The sequence below is a fragment of the Erythrolamprus reginae genome, chromosome 2 (genome assembly GCF_031021105.1).
Source record: "Erythrolamprus reginae isolate rEryReg1 chromosome 2, rEryReg1.hap1, whole genome shotgun sequence".
NCBI classification, from domain to species: Eukaryota; Metazoa; Chordata; class Lepidosauria; order Squamata; family Dipsadidae; genus Erythrolamprus; species Erythrolamprus reginae.
This window is the reverse complement of record NC_091951.1, coordinates 142,083,098-142,106,420: the sequence shown is the minus strand read 5'-3', so window position 1 is coordinate 142,106,420 and position 23,323 is coordinate 142,083,098. Positions and strand designations below refer to the sequence as shown.

The following is a 23,323-nucleotide window of genomic DNA, read 5'->3' as shown; positions in this document are numbered from 1 at the left end:
AGAAGCTAGGAAGGTGTTTCTATCACAATAAAGTTTCTCCATTTGGGGAATTGGTTCAGTTGAACAAGAGGTGGGTTCCTACCAGTTCTAACTGTATCTTTAGAACCATTAGTAGCTCCACAAAGACATCACAGAACCGGTTCCGTTGGTATCTCCGTGGGCAACACCATCTTGGATTATTATTATTTTTGCATTTTTTAAATTTTATAACATATATAAATTCCATCTTCAATCTAAACAATGTGTGCCAAGGTGCATATATATACATTTTTTAATAAAAATATAGTCACATTCATTTAATTATAACAATATTTTTAATCTTTTTAACATCCTCCATTATAATATCAATTATATAACCATCTAATTAACAAAAGAAATTACTTTCTCATATACATCATATTCTGTCTAAATTTGCAACAATGATCCATCTCTTCCCATCTAATTTCCTCTCTCCACTCTTCTCCTCTACTTCCCTCTCTTCCTTCTCTCTTTCTCCTCTCAGCTCTACTTCCCTCCTCTCTTCCTTTCTGTCTCCTCTCTTTTCTTCACTGCTTCCTTTCCTCTTCTTCCTCTCTTGCTATTTTGCTTCTCTGCAAAATATATTTGCAGGGAATATATTTCCCTGCGGGGTCTGAGGTTGACTCGGCAACATAGGCCTGCATGGCCGGAGAGTGAGGGAGGGCAGCCATATCCTCCCGGGCAGCTGCTTTCAACTGCCCTCCACAGAAGAGTTCACTTCGCCCGCCAAGAACCAAGCCAATTGTAGCTGGACTGCCCAACCCCATGTACAGGTGAATTGAATGGCAGGCAAGGGGGGAGGATAGCATCAGGCTGGGAGGTGACCTGAAGTCAACATTCCAGCTGAGGTAAAAGCAGCTATGGCAGAAAGGAAAGTGGTGATTCTTTGCCAGCCTGCAACAGCCACCCTTCATGCTTCTGATTGGCTGGGGAATATTGCAGTTGCAGCACCCCGCTCCTTCTTGGGCTGAGTTAGAAGCAACCATGGTGGCAGGGAAATTGAGGCTTCTTTACCAGCATCCCCGCTGGCAAAACAGACATTTTCATTGGTTATGTGGGTGTGGCTAAGTTGGGGTGGGGGCAAGTGACTGTGTGGGCATGGGTATGAGTGATGTCAAGTTGGCCATGCCTATTCAATCATGTGCTCCCCACCTAGCCACGCCCGCTGAACTGATAGTAAAAGCATTTAGAACCCAACCCTGATTTAAAAACACATTGAGTGCCTGTGGTAAAGTTGAAGTGATTAATTTTATGAGCCTTACTTCCAGCTTTTTCCTCATAAAAAGAGAGATAGCTCACAAGCACAAATCATCACATACAAGAAAAATAAATAAATAAATAAATAAATAAATAAATAAAGCCACAAATACAGTATTTGTGGTAAATAATTTACCCTTCCACCCATTTGAATTGCTTCTGCTAATTATAAATAAGCCAACGCTTTTTCCTACAGACCTCTTAAGCTTAGGACTTTACAATCCATTATGATCGATCTCCAGCATGCAACTTCAAGTCAGATAAATCATGGGATAAATAAGAGCATGAAGCTGGAACAGCATGTAGCCATTTCTTACTACCCACGATTTTTACTGATTATTTATTTATCACTGAAAGTGACTTTTCAGTGGGAAAATGTGTAGCAAAGTCATAGAAGATTCCCTGCTCTACAACTTTCTGAGTCTAAAGAATGGCACACTGTTGGTTGGTTGGTTGGTTGGTTGGTTGGTTGGTTGGTTGGTTGGTTGGTTGGTTGGTTGGTTTATCAAATATATATTGTTGCCCATCTCATGGTTCAGGTGACTAAGTAACATTAATGGTAGACATCTGCCCTACCCTGCCTCTGAGGAACATCTCTTGGATCAACTGCTCTCTAAAATCTATTGCTTACTTTCTCCCTTGAGATCTGCCTGTTCTCCTTGCAGAAAGATGCTGAAATTGAGTGGAGAAGCAGAAGACAAGCTAGCTCAAGAGCTCATCCACTTTGAGCTGCAAGTTGAAAGGGATGTGATAGAACCTCTGTTTCTGTTGGCAGAGGTAAGAGTTGCTTATTTTCAAAGTGAATCTCTGCTGTCGGTCTTTTCGATTTGATATAAATGTGAGTGGATCTCTACAAGATCTGAGAACAGAAGGCACTTCAGGATCTGCTTGTAGTCAAAAACCTGTGGCCTCTGGCCTCTTGGAGTTTGGATCCTGGAATTAAAGGAAGTAATAACATATCAACAATATGAATGAAGGGAACTAACAAGGTAGTCTGTTTAGGAAGTCAAATTCATAACCAAGCAGGGAAAATGCATCTGATCCTATCCTGGTGTTCAAGTACTTAATAAACCATGTTTATCATTGTGATTACAAGAGCCAGAAATGAGCATCTGTTTAGGGCTTATATCATCTGCAAGGTACTTCACTAGAGGAACTAAGCACAATTCATTTTCAGATTATTTAGGGAGATACTGTCTGGTTTAATTGCTCCAGGGTTTATCATGCAGACAACACAAACCAATAGTGGTAATCTTAACTTACTAAACACAATTGAGACAGGCAACTCCATTGCTAAGCAACATAGTCATTAAGTGAAATATTGCATCCCTGCACCAAACTTACATATTCTGTGATTCTGTTTAAATCACCTGTGGTCATTAAAGGTAACATCAAATGACCTCAACTTGTGTTGCGACTTCCTTCTGGCTTCTCCATTTACTTTGCCAGTCAAAAGCTGGTGGTGAAGCTTGCAAATGGTAATTAGGTGGCCATGGGACCAGTGTTCCCTCTAATTTTTTTGGGGGGGGGGGGCGGAAAAGTATAGTGTCTGAGCGGCAGTCCCTTCGGGACTGGGCGGCACTCTTTCCCTCTCACTCTTTCCCTCTTAGCTTCTGGGCATGTTTGAAAAACTCTGAGTTGATGATGATTTTTAAGTGAGCCATTGCTCACTGCTCAGCTTAGAGGGAACTATGCATGGGACCCCCTTTGACCATTGTAAACCCCTGCCACTTGCAGAATGCTCGGATCTTGATCATGTACCCATAGGAATGCTGCAAATGTGACTGTGAGAACCATTCATAAAACTACTTTTCTTGCATCATCATATATTATTAAATAGGCCAGCCATTGACCAAGAACTACCTGTAATCCAGTTTTCTTTCATTCATATATACATATGTATAATTTTTCTCTGCAACTAGTACTATGGGACAGGAATTGCAGAGCTACATTCTCTCTTCTGAGCCCCTACACCATCTCTCTTTGTGCTGTTAGGATGTTATGGGCCAAAGGGTCATGAGACCTTTCAGGATATATAGCCATCTGTTTATGCTTTATGATGATCAAAATGCCACACACGTGGAAAATACCAGGTTGTAAAGCTGTTCTAGATGGAGGCTTCTTTTCCTTTCAGCTTTGTTCCTTAAACACCAGTGGGTGGCTATTCTGAAGGTGATGGTGGCAAATTCACTTGCTAGCCAAGTGAGGTTTCTTATAGGATAGGTGCTGTCCATGGTTCTGGCATTGGATGTAATGCTAGGCCTGCCAATTTACCATGATGTCATTTAAGTACTAGAATTTGCAATGCTGTCTTATTCTTTATAAGTCTTCCCTATATAACTTTCCTTTTTTTAAAAAAACTTTAAAAACTACTTTAGGTGGAAATCCCAAATATTCAAAAACAGAGGAAGCACTTAGCAAAATTAGTCCTGGACATGGATTCATCAAGGACAAGGTAAGAGACATTTTTATTTTTCTCAGTTGCTTTTGCAATGCCAAGTCTTTGTTTGCTTCACGTGTCTGTTTTTATTGCTGGACTAGTTTTTAGAACAAGTTTCCTTAGGGCAGCTTTCAGTATTAAAAAAGAAAATCCATCCCAGATGGAGTTTTATGCTAGACTGACCTGTCTCCTGTCATTTATACATCAGGATTATACAAATGTGTGCTCTCTCCATCAGCCTTCAGTTTGGGTCGGCAGTGGCCATTGTGGCATGGGGGAAAATCTATTAGTGTTGGCTTTATGATTTTAAAAAATGAGAGAAAGTGTCCTCAAAGATGTATTTATTTGCATAGATTAAAAAAAACAGCCAATTCACAGTGATTCTGGACACAGAATCCTTTTACATTATTAAAAAAAGCTGAAACAATAAAATGAAAGAACATTTTACATCCAGAAAAAGAAAAAGAAGACTCATATGAAATCAAACAGAATGTCACAGGTCTTATTACCATCCTACCCAAGGCTTGGGAAAATAAAGTTTCAGGGGTTTCCAGAACATCATTCAAATGAAGAATGTGGATGGGATTAATGTAACTTGAATAAGGATCTCTTTCCATCTAGAACGCTGGAGTCAGTGAGTGGTCTTCAGTAATCAGTCCCAATCTCCTCTTCCTATTCTTAGAAAAAAGCAAAGATGATTGAATTCTGTAATCACCATCTGGATCAACTTAAATAGTGAACTACAGAATTCCATTGTCTCTACTAATCTCATCCTCAGAGAGGGGTGGCATATAAATCAGATAGATGGATGAATGGATGGATAGATAGATAGATAGATAGATAGATAGATAGATAGATAGATAGATAGATAGATAGATAGATAGATCTACTCCAAAAAGATTTCTTTCAAAGTCCCAAAGAAAAGAGAGCAGGAGGAATTTCATTTTTCTTGCAATACTCTATTATAAGTTTTCAATCTTTACTTTCCAGGGAAAAATTAATGTTCAGAGTTGCGTTGAGATAGACATGGTTGCTTCAACATCCTTTATTAGCCAGAGGTCTCGCCCTGACTAGGCAAAAAACATTGTTGTCTTTCATACCTTCCAATTGTGGAATCCCTGGCTGAGATTTTCACCAATAAAAATAAATAAAATGAAATCTTTCTAGTGTTACTGAGCCCTTAGTCAAGCTAGAGAGTGACTATTTGCCTGAAGATATACACATGGCTTTTTTTTCTTGGTGTTCCTCAAAAATCAACTATTTTCGCCTTCTTCTGAAAGAGCTTTGCTATTGCTTTAAAAAATGGACAAATTTGAAATAGCCAAGACACTGAGCTGACATTTCTGTGGAGGAAAAAAAGTATTCCTCTGAGGGATGATCATTTAAAAATGTTGGCATCAGTTCATGGTAATAAATGTACCTTCCCTCTTAAAATTAGCTTGTGTTTATGGCAGAGGGAAAGCCAGACTGTGCTCCCTTCCATGTGACATGATCTTATATTGTTCTGGCAAGGCAGGAAGGAACGGTGCTAAGATAGGTCCTGTTCAGCAGACTACATATTGGCTCTTCTTTCTCCTACAGATGGCAACAGTCAGCCAAGTCTTCAGGTTTGTCAAGCAACTTGCAGCCTTCGGGTGCCAAAGCGGATGCTCTCAGGGAAGAGATGGAGGAGGCAGCAAACAGAGTGGAGATTTGCAGGGTATCTCTCCTCCCCCTTTTTATTCTAGTAAATTGGCATCTGGGAGGTGGTGGCCAGAAAGGTGGCCATTGACATCTGGGAGGTAGTTGCAAATCCATTTTTTTTTAAAAAAATAATTTTTAAATATACTTTATTTATAAATATAAAAAAAAAGAAAAAGAAAAAGGGAAGTAGGGTAGGGAAGGATGAACAGAAGAAAAGGAAAAAAGGGGGAAGATGGGAAAGGGGAATACACAATCAAGAGCTTTTGGTAAGTAATAACATTGTACATTGTAGATTGTAAATCATAACACATATATTTCTTAATATCATTGTTATGTTTCTTAAACAATGTAAATAAACAATAAATAAACAATATTCTTACTATTATCAAAGTTATCTTAAATTTTAATAATGAATCTTACATCTCATTTCAATAATCTATCAATTTCTAATATTCATATGTATCTATATATGTTAGGTGATAGCAAATGAATGAGAATATTTTATAAATGTGAAAAGTAAAGACAAAAAGGTACCAGATTAGTAAGAAGAAGGGTTGGTAAAGGGGGGGGGGGGGGGAATAAAAGTATGAAGAAAGAAATGTGAAAAGAAAAAAGAAAATCTGCGTATAGCGCAGAGGCTTTTAGGTATTACGACATTGTGTGAGAAGATAGTAGGAGGTGTATATGTATAATGTAGTAAGTATATTTTTGTATATAAAAAGAGAAGGTGTAATAATTGAGATCGTTATTAGTAAGTATTAGTAATGATATAATGTATGGTGTATGTTCTATTAGTTTAAAGACGAATAAAAAGAGATATGGTATAAAAGGTTTTTTTTCAAATTTTATTACAAATCCATTTTTATTATACATGTAAATCTGATATTTAGGATAGCACATAATCAATCAGGCAACTCTATCTTCAAAACAGTATCATTAGCACAGAATGATGGATTATGTGAGTCATCGTATTTGCCTGAATTCATATTACATTATATGTTGACCAAAAGGATCTAAAATGATAATATATTTAAAGATTTTAAACAAGAATACCTTAGTCTCAGTTAACTGCAAAAAAGTTGTAACAGTTGTCAAGTTTATTACATACAAATAAACACACACATTAAATACTCCTTTTGAATGGCTGCAATCTCCTAATATAACCAGCCACTTATTTCTATCCTAATTTCTCCTCAAATCTCAAATAATTTAGTTTTCTACTGCTAGGATCAAATGTTAACTGATGACAGATATTAAGAGTCCTCGGAGAGAGGCAGCATATAAATCCAATTAATAAATGGTGTTTTTTTTAAAAAAAATATTTTTCTCTACAAATTCCATTTATATATCAGTACACAAATACAATAGCATAAATATGTATACATTTTAAATCAATCAATCATAAATCAATGTCTTTTGGGGGGCCAATTTTCAGTTCTTATTCATCAGTCTGTTTTTCACTCTCCCCTCCACCTACTTCCATCTCCCCTCCTACCTTCTTACTCCTTCTCTCCTCCTCACCCTTTATTCCATCTTTACTCGTTCTCTTCTTCTCTCAACCTTCTACTTCCCTCCACTTCTTCTCATCTCCCTTCACTTTCTACTTCCCCTTCCTCTTACTTTCACCTTTCCCTGAGAGCTTCTCATCCTCTCTCACCTCATATTTAACAGCCTGATGTTTTCTTCCAAGCTTTTAAGTTAAAAGTGCCTTCCCTAACACTATCAGTATAGTTATTTGGTATTATTTCTATATTTATAATTAATAAGGCTAATGTAAGTATTATATCAACCTAGTCTTGTGTTTCAGGTATGTGTTGTTGTTATTATTATTATTATTTATTAGATTTGTATGCCGCCCCTCTCCTTAGACTCTTTCTAATGCTACCTCAATCAGGAAATATTATTGTGTATTTGCTGATTTATCTCAAACAGATAGATAAAAGGAATATCAGCAGTGTAAATTGCAATACAATTAGCATTGCTCTGCTTTTTTGGATATATTTTAAACTTTCTGTAAAGATAAGGAAGCATCTAGCTACGCTTCAGGTGTTTTGAATTTAAGTTAAAATCTTTACCCTCTTCCCTTCCCCCCCCCCCTATTTTTTACATATTGCCTGCAGGATCAGCTCTCAGCTGACATGTACAATTTTGTGGCCAAAGAGATAGACTATGCAAACTATTTTCAGACTGTAAGTACCAAAAAGCCTGGCTTTTAGCATCTTTTCCCCTCTTTCCTGTAATGGTGGTGGTGCCTTCCTGATCGTGTATTCTTACAGCCTACATCTCATTTTATTTTTCTCCCAGTTAATAGAAGTGCAAGCAGAGTACCACAGAAAGTCATTAGCACTTTTGCAGAATGTGTTGCCTCAAATCAAAGCACAGCAGGGTAAGTATAGTGCTTCTCAGGTTACCATTGCCACTATATACAAGATATGTTATAGACTCTTTGCTCAGGCAACGTGACTCCTGTCTTTTATCTCAGGATGATTCAGTTCTCAGTTAAGTATAAAATCCATAAAACCTGCACTCTGCTATTGTTGGCTTATTTACCAAGTTAGAAAGTGAATAATAATCACATCCAGTTAATGACACCATCCAGTCAGAATATCCCCAAAATGATATTTTACCTTTTGAGACTGATTACCACCAGTCTATTACCACCCACCCTATTCTAAAATGCAAGGACTCAATGGGATCATCAGATAGTCTTGGTTTAATGACCACAAACAACACACATTAAGGGAGAAAGCCCATGACCATGATAGACACTTTCAGTTTCACTTTTGCTGTGATTGTTACGTGAATTATTGTTGGTCATTAAGCAAGACATCACATAGCCAAATAACAATCTGTGATTTTACTGCCAGCTTTTCCATTGACTTGCTTGTTAGAAGCTGCCCATGAAGCACACAAATGACAATCACATGGTACTGGGACATGTAAACACCCATTGGGCGTGAAGTGCCCAAATTGTAATCATGTGACACAATGGTGCCATACATGACAGGTATTTAAAATGGGAACAAACCCAACTAGCACTGATGATTTTGCTTAGTTTGGTAATGAAATAACTGCAAGAAAATGACTAAGCTCAGAGAGCATCAAAGACTCCACAATGTAAATATACTGCTCCAAAAAATAAAGGGAACACTCAAATAGCACATCCTAGATCTGAATGAATGAAATATTCTCATTGAATTCTTTGTTCTGTACAAAGTTGAATGTGCACAACAGCAGGTGAATTTGATTGTCTATCAGTGTTGCTTCCTAAGTGGACAGTTTGATTTCACAGAAGTTTTCATTTGCTTGGAGTTATACTGTGGTGTTTAAGTGTTCCCTTTATTTATTTATTTTGAGCAGTGTACATATAAACATATGAAAGAATTCTGAGCCTGAAACTAGATCTAAATAGGAGAAGAGCAAAAATAACAGCAGAAAATTTTCACTTCCTGCCACATAAATGAAACACAATGAAGAATTACTGATTTTCTCATCCTTCTATATACAGTTGTTAAGAGCTATGGAGGAAGGAAGGCTGATACTGAGTTGCTCAAGTGTAGTGAACCTGTTCTATTTTGATTGTATGTTTTTTCCAACTGCCTTCTACAGAAGCTTGGATTGAAAAGCCCTCCTTTGGGAAGCCCTTAGAGGAACATCTCGCTGTCAGTGGCCGGGAGATTGCCTTCCCTATCGAGGCTTGTGTCACTATGCTCTTGGAATGTGGCATGCAGGAGGAGGTCTGTACAGATTGCTTCCTTTCTTTTTTGAGGTTCAATTTTATAGCTAGAAATTCTGTAAGCTGCCTAGAATCCACTGGGGTTTTGATCAGTTGCATAAACAAATAAAACATCTGGGTAGGAGAGTTAGAGAAAGCATTCATTCTCATGTTTTCAGAGAATCCATGCCATGTGGCCCCAAGTGTAATGTTAATGGAGTTTGGAACCTCGTCAGATTTTATTTTGCTTCTCTTTGGTTTGCAGGGTCTGTTCCGAGTGGCCCCCTCTGCTTCCAAATTAAAGAAGCTTAAGGCAGCATTAGACTGCTGTGTTGTGGATGTTCAGGAATATTCAGCAGATCCCCATGCCATTGCAGGTAGGGTATCACCATTCAGCCTATCAGGTGGTCTTCCTAATGAATTACAAGAATTTGGACCATGGAAGGCACTTCCAGTGGGAATGAATGAATGAATGAATGAATGAATGAATGAATGAATACATAAATACATAAATACATAAATACATAAATACATAAATACATAAACAAACAAACAAACAAATGCAGACCAAGGAAAACTACTGCTGGCCAGTTTATGGTATGGAGAAGTGGCTGACTTTCTCAATGTATGCTAAGACCTTAAAACATTTTCTGTTTATTTAATGGTCTTAAGCCTGTTAATAGCAATAGCACTTAGACTTATATATCATTCCATAGTACAGTGCACTCCGGGCCATTTATAAAATTTTACTCTTGTCTGCTAGTAAAACACAAGGCCAAAGAAAGGATAAAAAAGATAGACCTTTGAAACAAGAAAAAGTTCTTTCTGTATTTTTGTGTTTCTTCTACAGGGGCACTGAAGTCCTATCTTCGAGAGTTGCCAGAACCACTCATGACCTTTGAACTTTATGAAGAATGGATTCTAGCCTCTAAGTGAGTTCCTGAAACAATATTTCATATAGCCAGGTTTCCGGCCTTCTAAAGCTTTTGCTTCCCACTGACAAGTTAGAAAAAGGAATAAAATGGCCACTCTGTAGAGGTTTATTTGGGAATAAACTCTATTGGTTTTTATGAACAACAAATGCAGGGGAAACACCCTAAAATTCTACTTTTTGTTCAATTAGATTAACCCTGATGCATTTTGTTTGTTATTTTGCTATTTATTTTGCAGTTTTATTTTTTTATTAGATTTATTTGCTACCCTCTCACCTACCTTGCTATTGAATTAATCTCAGTTATTATTTCTTTTTAGCATTCAGGACCAAGACAAGAGATTGCAAGCACTATGGAATGCCCTTGAGAAATTGCCCAAGGCCAGCTACAATAATCTAAGGCAGGTGTATGCAAAGTGAAGAATTTTGAATTTTGTATTGATTTTACTAATAATGGGAGCAAGTATTCTACTTCAAAAGATAATCCTTTTATGATACTAGTCCAGATTCAGTGAAGAAGGAACACTGAGGAGGTCAACCAATCCAGAAGTTTGCAAAACTTTATTATATCTGCTATCCCCATTTATTTATTTATTTGTTTCTTTCTTTCTTTGTTCCACACACTTTGCCTTTTACTAGCATCATAGCAGAATTACTTTTTCCAAACTAGAAAAAAGAAATCAAATATAGCTCCAAAGTCATATACAAAACTAGGCAAACAAATCTACTAAGATTTTTAACTTGTTCAACTATACAGTAATCTGTCTCATGTGCTAGATGTATATTTTTTCACATGGTTTATCCTGCAGACTGGCTAGGGTTTCCAGGTTGGCCCCAGAGTTGTGATCTCTTTTGCTCTTAATAAAAAATTAACCTCTCCTTTTCTTCTGCCTCATGGCCAGCCGGACCCATTTCTTAGGAGACAATGGTGGGAAGAATTGAAAGTAGAACAGGATGCTGCAGAGAGAAGTTTACAATGGTTTTGAGGGTTGTTGTGTGTCAAGTGTCTTTTCTTTTCTAATCATGGGGGCAAGTATTCTACTTCAAAAGTAGATTTTTTTTCTACTTTTCAATTCATTTGTTTGACAGGCTTTGTGATTTAACAGCTTGGTTAACTTGTTTATTTCTACAAGTATTTAAATATTGCCCTACTTCTAAGGGCTCAGCATTTCATAGTGGAAAATCATAAAAACTAAACAAGAAAAGTTCTAGTGGCAGCCCAGGTCCTACCAAAAGCTTGGTGAAACATGACTTTACCAGCCTTTTGAAAGGCAAGATGTTTCATAACTTGAGTGCCATCATGAAAATGGCAACGGTTACGAATTAATGCATTGTTTTTTGGTCATACACAAATACTAAAGATGTGCAATGTACCACTCCTTGTACTAAATTATACGTATTAGCAATTGGCACCCACAAGTAAATATACGTATTGGTCATTCTTAAATTTCTTCACTGTGATCTATATCAGGGGTGCCAAACTCATGTCATGGCAGCATCACATGACATATTGTGACTTTTTTCCTTTTCACTAAACCGGGCATGGACCTGCCTAGCGCATGACATATCTGGCCCGTGGGCCACGGGTTTGACAGCCCTGATCTAATATATGGTTCACACCCAGGGTTAGATGCCTATGCCAAATCCCATTTTAAATCTTGTAGTTTTTGCAGAATGGTTTGGTAGGAGCCTTATTGCCTGCATGTGGCTTCCACTGAATCCCTCAGTATTGTTTTTAGCTATCACACAATTAGCACATCCAACCTGGAACTGATCATCCTTCTGTTTTATTAGTGTTCTTCTCCCCCCCCCCTTATTTTCTTTAATCATCTCAGCTCTTCTTCACAGTTCTTTAGAGCTGTTCATCAGGACGCCTTGTTCTGGCTCTGCAGATGTTCAACCATATGGCTATAAGAGACTGTTCTGCAAATGCCAGCAAACTTAGGCATGCATTAAGTGTATTTCTTTGACCTTCTAAAGTTATTCATTAGACAATTGTAGTTAAACACAGTGTTTTTACTAAGTGAACTCACATAATTCTTTTTTTTTCCTTTTATGAGTCACATTAAGATCAGCAAACTCTAAAAGCATTATAGATTTCTCGACCACACCATGTATGGTAGTTCCCTCATCTTCTCAAGAGATCAATTGAATTGATTGAATGGACAATGGAATCCATTTAATTTTCTAAGGCCAACTGGATGTTCAGCTCATTAGTGACTTTTGGAAGTCTCCCATAAACAATTCAAGATATAGTCAAGGACCATTACATGTATTGGTTTTCTATCCCATCCTCTTCTCAAATTCTGCCATCTAATCATGTATTTGAGTAATCATGTAACAAACATCATTTGCAAACATCCTTAAGACTCTTCACTTTTCCAAAATGCTTCTTTGAAGCAAAGATCCAACCTAATACAGCCCTTGATCAAAGAACAGTTAAATCAGATAGATCCAGATTTGCTAGAGGCCTCAGATTTTGTCCAATATCATTTAACTTTGGGATCCACTTCAATCATCGCATTGAGTTTGTCTCTCTGGATTTGATCATTATACATTTTGTATAATGTACAGAGTCCTTTGGGAGTTGGGTGGCATATAAATATAATAAATAAATAAATAACAAATTTTCAATATTACTCAGGTTAGAGACCATACCTCTAGCTTCAAAATGTCTCCAATTGTACAATGATTTGTTAGGTTACACATTCTCTTGATTTTGAGGCTCATCCTTTCTTTCAAAAGATAGAGGAACAATATACCATTATGGTATTACTTCATGAGATCTAATTCCAGTACTATCTTTTATTTATGGAAGAAGGTATTCTTATTCCTATCAAGGTCCCCAGAAGAAAAGAAGCATCATCATTTTTTCTTCAAACAGAACAAAGCATATTTTATTAAGTAGGATACTAGATGAGCCGTTCATGACTTCCCTCTTTCTAATAACTGGCACATAAGTTATGTATTTACTTTTACTTTATTTTTATTTTATTTTTCCATCTTTTATTTACTCAGGTTAGCATACTTTGGATTGGAGGTACCTAAACTTCAAACATCAATATTGAACCTAAATTATATAAGAAGCAAAATCAATTGTAATTGACAAGCATAACAACAGCAACATTACAAAGGCCAAATAGGGACGCTGCAGGAGGAACACAACATTTGAGAAAACAACTTACAAACAGCTGAATTTTTTAATATGGATAACAATTATATTATTATTATTATTATTATTATTATTATTATTATTATTATTATTAATTAGATTTGTATGCCGCCCCTCTCCAAAGACTCGGGGCGGCTCACAACAATAACAACAATGTAACAAATCTAATACATTAAAAGAAGTCTAAAACCCATTATTTAAAAACCATATGACACACTCATACCATACATAAATAATATAACCCAGGGGCTCAGCTCCCCCATGCCTGATGACATAGTTGTGTCTTTAATAGCTTACAAAAGGCAAGGAGGGTGGGGGCAGTTCTAATCTCTGGGAGGAGTTGGTTCCAGAGAGTCGGGGCCACCACAGAGAAGGCTCTTCCCCTGGGTCCTGCCAAACAACATTGTTTAGTCGACGGGACTCGGAGAAGGCCAACTCTGTGGGACCTAACTGGTCACTGGGATTCGTGCAGCAGAAGGCGGTCCCGGAGATATTCTGGTCCGATGCCATGAAGGGCTTTATAGGTCATAACCAACACTTTGAATTGTGACCGGAAACTGATCAGCAACCAATGCAGACTGCGGAGTGTTGGTGTAACATGGGCATACTTAGGGAAGCCCATGATTGCTCTCGCAGCTGCATTCTGCATGATCTGAAGTTTCCAAACACTTTTCAGAGGTAGCCCCATGTAAAGAGCATTACTGTAGTCGAGCCTCGAGGTGATGAGGGCATGAGTGACTGTGAGCAGTGACTCCCGGTCCAGATAGGGCCGCAACTGGTACACCAAGCGAACCTGGACAAACGCCCCCCCCCCCCAGCTGAAAGATGTTTCTCTAATGTGAGCTGTGGATTGAAGAGGACGCCCAAGTTGCGGACCTTCTCTGAGGAGGTCAATAATTTTCCCCCCCCCCCAGGGTAATGGACGGACAGATGGAAATGTCCTTGGGAGGCAAAACCCACAGCTACTCCGTCTTATCAGGGTTGAGTTTGAGTCTGTTGACACCCATCCAGACCCTATTAGCCTCCAGGCACTGACACATCACTTCCACTGCTTCGCTGACTTCCCCTGGGGCCTACCAGATGGCATTGTTTTGTCGACGGGACCCAGAGAAGGCCAACTCTGTGGGACCTAATTGGTCGCTGGGATTCGTGCGGCAGAAGGCAGTTCCGAAGGTATTCTGTTCCAATGCCATGAAGGGCTTTATAGGTCATTACCAACACTTTGAATTGTGACCGGAAACTAATCGGCAACCAGTGCAGGCCGCGGAGTGTTGACAAAACGTTGGCAGATCTAGGAAGCCCCACGATAGCTCTCGCAGCCGCATTCTGCACGATCTGAAGTTTCCGAACACTCTTCAAAGGTAGCCCCATGTTAAGGGGATCTATAGTTAATAAAGATAATATTTTATTAGATTGGGAAATTGATAAGTTACTGTCATCCAATCTTCAAGGTAGTCCAGAAATCATGAATACTAAGACTACCTTTATTGTAAGGTTTCACAAACTGTATCTTGTAACTCTGAAACCTTCTCCCTTGCCTTTACTTTCCAAATAACCAGGGAGAGTCCCCTCTACTTTTCCCATCTCCATTCCTTCTTTGGACTCTCTCAGGTCAGACCAGTCTCTCTGTTACAGATCTTCCTCTGATCTTCCAACATTATTCTTTCAACCCATTACATCCAGTGATGAAACTATGGTAGAGAGAAGTGGACAAGAATCTGGATCTAAGTTTTAGAGTGAAATAAGTGATGCAACCAACAACCTGCTAGGAAGTAGTACAGATTTGTCCCTGGTTTTAAAAAAAAACTGTTTGCTTACTGCCCACACAATTATATCTATTTTTGAACTGCCATCTGATGCCAGCAGAAAGTTAGATGAATTAAAATATTTAATAGAAAAAAATCTCTCCAGCAGTTGACAAAACTGTGTATTGTAATACAAAAAGAAGTCCACATATCAGTGGTGAAATCCAATTTTTTCTTTACTACTCGTTCTGTGGGCATGACTTGATTGACATGGTGTGGCATGACTTGGTGGGCGTTGCAGGGGAAGGATATTGCAAAATGTCCACCCCCACCCCACTCTGGAGCTAACTAGACGTGGTATTTGCCAATTCTCTGAACTACTCAAAATTTCCGCTACTGGTTCTCCAAACTACTAAAAATTTTCACTACTCCGGAACCTGTTAGAACCTGCTGGACTTCACCCGCTGATTCATATTGATAATAATACAGGTAGTCCTCGCCTCACCTTAAGGAGCCTGGAATTTCTCTCGTAAGTCATGCTGGTTGTAAGTTGAGTTAGTTACCTTCATGACCAACCCAATTTTATGAATATTTTTGCAGCAGTTAAGTGAATGCCACAATTGTTAAGCAAGTCAATGCTTATGACTTGGGCATTTTTTTTTGCCAGAAATTCGGCAACAAAATCCAGTTCCTGGCAAAAAAAAAAGGCATCATAAATCATAAATTATAGAATGCTTCAACCAACCAGCTGTCAGGCACCCAAAATGTGATCATGTGACCATGTTGAATGCTACCGTTGAACTTCTTGAACCAAGTCATAAGTACCCTTGGGGAGTTCCACTGTAACTTTGAATGGTCACTAAGCAAGAACTATCTGTACCACATTTCATCTCTATGCAGCAAACAACCATAATGCAAACCTTCGCATCAAAGGACAAAGTGAAACATATGTGAAGGTGAAACAGTTTAAAAAAATAATGTTGTATATTGCCATGGTTCATATTACTAAACAATGAAACACAAAATAGGCTATAGTGAAATCTCTTTCCCAGCTTCTCAGATAAAGAATTATCCAAATGAAATAACAGATAAAACACGGCTTCCCAGTCACCTGGTCATAAGAAATTAGTGCTGACTTTTGAACAATCAGTTCGGCCTCAACAATTTTTAAAGATTAGCAAGAACTTTGGTAAGTTGCCGCAAGACTATTTCAAGATAGTTGTGCATATCATCTGCTAAGCTTTGGGAAGAATGCCAACCAGTAGCAAGAGAGAAAGATAAGGCCCTCATAGGGTAACACATAAACCTACATAACAAACTTTCAGAAATCCGACAGGTTCTGGAGAAGTAGTAGTGGAAATTTTGAGTAGTTCAGAGAACCGGCAAATACCACCTCTAGCTGGCCCCAGAGTGGGGTGGGAATGGAGATCTTGCAGTATCCTTCCCCCAGGAGTGGGGAGGGAATTGGGATTTTACAGTAACTTTCCCCTGCCACATCCACCATGCCACGGCCACAGAACCAGCAGTAAAAAAAGGATTTTGCCATTTTTTCAGATGATTCCTGAAGACTGCAAGAAAAAAAAGTGAACCACTCCAATACCCTAAATTGCTTTTCTAGGAAGAGCAGGGACATATAGTAGAAAAACCTGAGGATATTAGATCAAGGTTGCAAGCAGCATTTTCAGCTGATTCATTTAACATTATTTTATTTCTATATGAAGGGGATATTTCCCCAGGACTAAACAAGCCAACCTCTTCATTTGAATCATCATCAAGAATAGCTTTAAAACGTGTGATGCTCCTACTCAATAAGAGGAAGTGTTCTTTTATTAACCCAGTTGTAGAAGAATTCATACTGCCACCAGAGGCCATGACCATGGAGTCTGGAGAAATAGGGGAGCTGTCCTCATGACCTACCCTTCAAGAAAGCCCAACTGCCAAAACTAAGGAGGAAAAGTAAACTCCAGTTTAAAAGATTGATCTAGCATCTCAAAAACTCTAGTCTTCACTCATTCTTTATTTATTAGCATGATGCTTACCTTAAGATATCATCTAGATCCTGCCATTTTAATTAAATAGCCCTCAGGTAGAAGCCTTAACTGGTATAGGAACTGCTTGCAAACTATCAGAAAAGGTTTTATTCAAATGCTAGGATAAACATAGCATCCATCTGAATTAGGTCAGCAGTTTGAAACTGAGCCACTTTTTGACTTGAGTTCTCCCTTGTTTTTTAGAAGACACAAGTTAAAAGGATAACAGAAGTATCTATTTCCTCCTTATAGATCAATGGTCAGTAGCCCTTTTGTTCTGCTGCAATCTGGAGAATCTTTGAGTTCATCTTGCATTTAACCCCACTACAATAGGAAACCTTGTGAACATGGAAAGCTGATATATGTAATTGTGAGTTATTGGAAGGACATTAGTGAATCCAAATAATAGGCTTCCAGGTGGATAGATCAACAATTTGAACACTACCTGGGATTATAATTCTTTGCTGAAAAGAACATTCAAAGTTATAGTTATGGTTGGTGATTTTCAAACAGCATTTGACCCAGTAAGAAGCACACAAGGGCAGTTTGGAGTAACTTGATAGATGCCTCCTCCTTTTGATACATAAGCAATGTGATAAAATGGGGTCACATTCTGGTAAAATTTATCTACTCCCTCAATATCCCTGTCCTAAAATTAACAGAAAGAAAAATTCAATTATGCGGATGATGCAGTAATAATTGAAAACTTTGGCACCATTTTGATCATAAATTGTGGAGAGAAGGGGAGCTTTTTAATGTTTTCCTACAATAAATGAAGACACAAATGGACATTTAATAAGAATACAGTCTAAGAAATTAACCAATATAAGTACTCGGTGTTGTTTTCCAAAGCAATAGAAAAGCAAAAGGCTCAAATTATCCATACTGCTTTGAATACCTAGAGAAGTGCCACTGTTTGGGCCACCTTTACCTTACACAACATATGAACAGATTCTGTCAGTTTTCCTTAGTGCCATAATGGGTGCTCCCAAGTGCCCATCAAAGGTAATTGCCAAGTGTAGAAACTCTGATCTGGTCCAGAATACTAACAGTTTGGATCAATGTTACTTTAAATCCCGATGGGCTACTTCAAATATTATTGATGGATAAATAGATAAATTTCTAGGAATTTTACTTTTCCCAAATATGACAGGTTGAGACCCATATCAGATCTTCATCATTTCAGCTTTTAAATGGTTCTCAGTTGGTGTCATTTGCTTCATTGTTCCGTCTTGCAGAAGGGGTTGTTATAGTATACTGTAGAGGTATATCTTGGCCCCTTTTCTGTAAACGGATGTGATGTTTGAATTACCTACTCCTTTTTTATCTCATGTATTTACCAGTAGCTAAAATATTTGGTTGATGGCATTTTAGCAAGTAAAATTAACCAGACTGAGCTCATGAGTTTGTATCCCACCTCTAAAATTTTTTCACTTCAATTTTAACTTGATTTCATCTCACTGCAGGTACCTAATCAAATTCCTTGCAAACTTAACCGAGTACCAAGATGCAAACAAAATGACACCAAGCAACATAGCCATTGTGCTAGGGCCAAATCTCCTCTGGCCTCAGACAGAAGGGTAAGAGGTTGAAGTCTAGGGCTTTGCTGTTTTAAAATTCTATATATTATAGCTTAAGCATGTGAACTCTGGAAAAATATTTTATTTGCTATACTTGGCAGATACTGATTTTATCAGGAATACTTTGATCAAATTGTAGTATCTTAATGGTTTCATACACCTAAAATTGTTTTTAGAGAATGGGACATGGCACAAGAAGCAAGATGCAAAACAGGTTAATTTTAAATTAGAAGCAGCAGATCTTCAAGATTTTCCAGTCTTTTAGTTCTATCATTTAGTTCAGTCACTGCTTATTTGTACCCTATCTCAATCATTAAGTGTTGTACCTCATGATTCTTGACAAATGTATCATTTATTTTAGATTAGATTAGATTTATTGGATTTATATGCCGCCCCTCTCCGCAAACTCGGGGCGGCTCACAACAAAGTAAAAACAATACATAATAACAAATCCAATACCCACCAATCCAATTACAATGTTAAGCTAAAAAATTCATAAAAAACAACAACCCCAGAATATTAAAAAACAAGCACACAATCAATCTAACATCAAAACAACATGGGCAAAGGGGGAGATGTTTCAGTTCCCCCATGCCTGACGGCAGAGGTGGGTTTTAAGGAGTTTGCGAAAGGCAAGGAGGGTGAGGGCAATCCTAATCTCAGGGGGGAGCTAGTTCCAGAGGGTCGGAGCCGCCACAGAGAAGGCTCTTCCCCTGGGTCCCGCCAGACGACATTGTTTAGTCGACGGGACCCAGAGAAGGCCAACTCTGTGGGACCGAACCGGTCACTGGGATTCGTGCGGCAGAAGGCGGTCCCGGAGATATTCTGGTCCTGTGCCATGAAGGGCTTTATAGGTCATAACCAACACTTTGAATTGTGACCGGAAACTGATCGGCAACCAATGCAGACTGCGGAGTATTGAAGTGATATGGGCATACTTGGAGAAGCCCATAATTGCTCTCGCAGCTGCATTCTGCACGATCTGAAGTTTCCGAACACTTTTCAAAGGTAGCCCCATGTAGAGAGCGTTACAGTAGTCGAGCCTCGAGGTGATGAGGGCATGAGTGACTGTGAGCAATGACTCCCGGTCCAAATAGGGACCGGGAGTCATTTTATGTACACTGAGAGCATAGGCACCAAAGAGAAGTTCCTTGTGTGTCCGATCACACTTGGCCAATAAAGAATTCAAGTGTAGTCTACTGTTGTACTCAAAAGAATAGAGACCTCACCCAAAAGACCTCACTATTGTCATGACTTTGTCCTTGTGGATCTCTTCTTTCATTTCAGAAACATCACAGAGATGATGGCAACAGTCTCTCTACAGATAGTTGCAATTATTGAACCCCTTATTCAGCATGCTGATTGGTTCTTTCCTGGAGGTAAGAAGCTTTTTTCCATCTATTCTTTTCAGATGCTTTTGTCAAGCAGAGCCAGATGAGACCAGGGCTAGTAGTGAGAGCTAGGTATCACTTCTGTTGCTTGTGCAACTCTTTCTCAATTACTACCTATTGTTCTTTCCTAGATGACTAATACCTCTCTAATAATTAGTCAGGTCGTGGTGTCTAAGACTGTAATTTAAAAATGAGAATTGTGATACCAGCTGCTGGAGATCCAAGATAATGTGATTTTATGCTTTTTCTTTAAGTTTACCTTTACTTATCACTTGATAAATCCTATAAGAATTTGCTAGTTTGCCTTCTTATATGTGGTGGTGTGTGTATGTGTGTGTTTGTGTCTATGACAATTCACCATGGCCAACTCGCTACATCAACTTGCCACATTCACTGTAGGACAAGAGGTATGTGAATATCAAATGGTGGAATATAATCATTAAAGAAAGGATGCAAAAGGAAAGACAGAATGAAATGTGAATGGTAAAAATTAAAATAATTATTATATATTTTAAATAATTAAATAAAATTGTGAGTTGTTTCACGATGGGTTGGCCATGGTGACTTATCCTGCACCAAGCTGCCTTTGGTGAGTTATAGTGGTGGGTTGCTGCCAGTTTGGACCGGTTCACCCATACCAGTGGTGGAAATTTGCCCCCACTCGTTGAACCGAAAGCGATGGCTGGCTGGCCACTCCCTGACACCGATTCTATGGTCACCACTCCTTGAAAGCAGCTGGCAAAGAATCCTCTGCACATGTGCAGAGCCTTGTACTCATGACCAGAGAGTCATTTGCATGACGTGACATTTGTGCAACATGACGCCAAATACATACTTCCAATACATTGCGAAACTGGTAGGGAAGGTAAGTAAAACCCAGCCCTGGTGAGTTGGCCATGGTGAGTTGGCCACAATGAATTTGCAGCAACCGGTTGGTTATGGCAAGTTATCCCATTCCCGTTGTATGCTGGGATCAGGTTATTTGAGATGGAATCTAGTCTATGCTGGGCCTTTGTTTGTAACACATGCATTGCATGACTATTTTGCTGTTTCTCCAAATTAGACATTGAATTCAACTTGACTGGGAACTATGGAAGCCCTGTGCATGTGAACCACAATGCAAACTACAATTCTATGCCATCACCTGATATGGACCACACTGACCACAAACCATCAGATCAGACCCGACGACCACTCAGTGTGGCCACGGACAACATGATGCTTGAGTTCTACAAGAAGGATGGGTAGGGATTCTTTTGCTTTGTTGTGAGAGAGTATTGGGACAATCTGGGGTGCAAGCTAGAATAAGCTATGTTGATTTGCAGTGCTACTTCCTAGGTGAAATAATGGATAGGTTTTCAAGCAGAATAGGTGCCTCATCACCTTGTCATAACATTTCACCCTGCTCTTAAGTGCCCCTTCCATCCTCAAGCATGAGACTTGTGGCCTATTGAAAGGAAATATACCATTTTGCCTGCCTGGCTGCCTGGCTGCCTGACTAGTCCTGGCCTCTGCTAGTGGTATTTGTTCTATTGGATAAATGAGGGGAGAAAGTTTTGGTAAGTTGGCAGAATCCAGGGCAGTGATCTATGAGGCCAAGGATTATGTGCCCATTATGCTTACTCTAATATATTAGAATGTCATCCTGAGTTGGCCAACTTTTCCAGAGGAAAGCTGTGCTATCTGTCTGTCATGAACTATGAACTAAATTAATTATGCATCTGATTACAATCTTATATTTTTCTCTCTATTCTAGTAGAGGATTGAGGGAAGTTGTGTCATGAGACATATCATGACATATTATGATGGGGTTTTTAGCCTTGTTGGAGCCAGGGCGGGCATGGCTTGTGCGTGATGGATCCGGCCCATGGGCCACCAGTTTGATACCCCTGTGCTAGGAGATACCATTCAAAGCAATCTCTTCCATCTCTTACCATCATCAACTCCCTTTCTTCTGTTATCATCAAGACTACTTAGGAGTAAAAGACTAGTACAAGCATTGATGATTAAATAAGCCTGGCCACTTTGATATTTGCCTATTTTCATCACCCCCTTGTATTTTGACAATTTAGCCAAATACGCTTAATTCTTATCATGTGTTTCCTACTGCCATAAGAAATGCAAGAAGACATCAAATGTCTTTGGCCTGAGCCTCTGTACCCTGGATTCAGAAATTATACTATGGTTTTGTTCTATTAGACCATGATAGTATGTTTTAGATTGGCATGTGAGCACACCATAGTGCTGGAAGGTAGCAATAGTTCTGGAGAGTTATGCAATCCAGGCTTATTAGCAACAGTGGAAAGGGGTTTTGCTTCCCTGTGCAGTAACTATCCAGTTTAACCTATGGATATTGTCGAGCCTTCATTGTCCAACAATGACATGCATTTGTCTCCTGTCTAGTTGCACAAAGATCAACAAATACTAGCAAACAATTCCACATTCTAGGAGATTGGTGACTGGCTTCACTCTTAAAACAAAGCAATTTATTATCATTATTTGTTGCCTGAGAATGTGTGAGCACTTGGATGACTTTGTCTGGACTCAGAAGCTAAGCAGGATGGTCTTTGTTACTACTGTTACTGCTACTAATGATAGTTAACAACAAAGTAACATTCAACAAATGCCAAGGCTGAGATTTTTTAAAAAATTCAGAAGGAAGTAATAGCAAATCACTTTAATCCTATTACAGGAGTAGAACAGCTTGAATAATTAGGTACATCATACCATACCATAATAGTTATACATAGCACTCATTCTCATAACTGTGCACAAATTGTCACGTATATCTATTTACATGTATCCATTTACAAAGGAAAAGATACAAATTGTCTATTTACAAAGAAATAGGCACAAATTGTCACATATATCTATTTACATGTATCTACATGTAAAGAAACGATTACAAAGAAATGATCACTACTGAGTAGTACTTATCTAAGATCTCAGAGTCCAGAAAGGTCTTCTTCAAAACAATATGTACCCACCTCCTTTGGTGAGCATTTCCCCATTGCATAAAGAATCATTAACTGTAGCTGTTCAATTAACCCTTATTTGCTTGCTTTTATTAATAAAGATGGCATAATTCTTATATCCATCTTGTCTACTTCTCACATCACAGTCATTCATTCATTCTTTTTATCCACCACAATCTTGAGATTCTCAGTAGACACAGTAAGAACAACAGGATTAAAACAATGCACAGCCCAATAACAAAACTTTTAATAATTAAGTAACAAAAAAACCAAAATTAAAATAGAAGAAACACTAAGAGGCAAAGGTCATCTTAACTTAAAGACTTTTTGAAAAAGTTTTGAATTTTAAAAATAATTTTCTAAAACTACCATGCCATCAATATCTC

General features: G+C 38.5%; 1 protein-coding gene across 13 annotated transcripts in view; it reads left to right on the top strand.

Annotated features, from left to right (window-relative positions):
* The window catches only part of ARHGAP44 (Rho GTPase activating protein 44), a 132,226-nt gene that overhangs the window by 91,234 nt on the left and 17,669 nt on the right, over positions 1-23,323 (top strand). For all 13 annotated transcript variants that reach the window (XR_011558062.1, XM_070739715.1, XM_070739711.1 and 10 more), the window contains exons 5-16: positions 1,941-2,052; positions 3,654-3,730; positions 5,297-5,414; positions 7,519-7,587; positions 7,703-7,784; positions 9,008-9,135; positions 9,379-9,490; positions 9,964-10,045; positions 10,365-10,445; positions 18,458-18,571; positions 19,859-19,950; positions 21,026-21,206. Coding sequence is in view for 12 of the 13 variants with exons in the window: in XM_070739715.1 (XP_070595816.1) it covers positions 1,941-2,052; positions 3,654-3,730; positions 5,297-5,414; positions 7,519-7,587; positions 7,703-7,784; positions 9,008-9,135; positions 9,379-9,490; positions 9,964-10,045; positions 10,365-10,445; positions 18,458-18,571; positions 19,859-19,950; positions 21,026-21,206 (1,248 nt within the window). In the remaining variant the exon portion in view is untranslated. The remainder of the gene's footprint in view (positions 1-1,940; positions 2,053-3,653; positions 3,731-5,296; positions 5,415-7,518; positions 7,588-7,702; positions 7,785-9,007; positions 9,136-9,378; positions 9,491-9,963; positions 10,046-10,364; positions 10,446-18,457; positions 18,572-19,858; positions 19,951-21,025; positions 21,207-23,323) is intronic.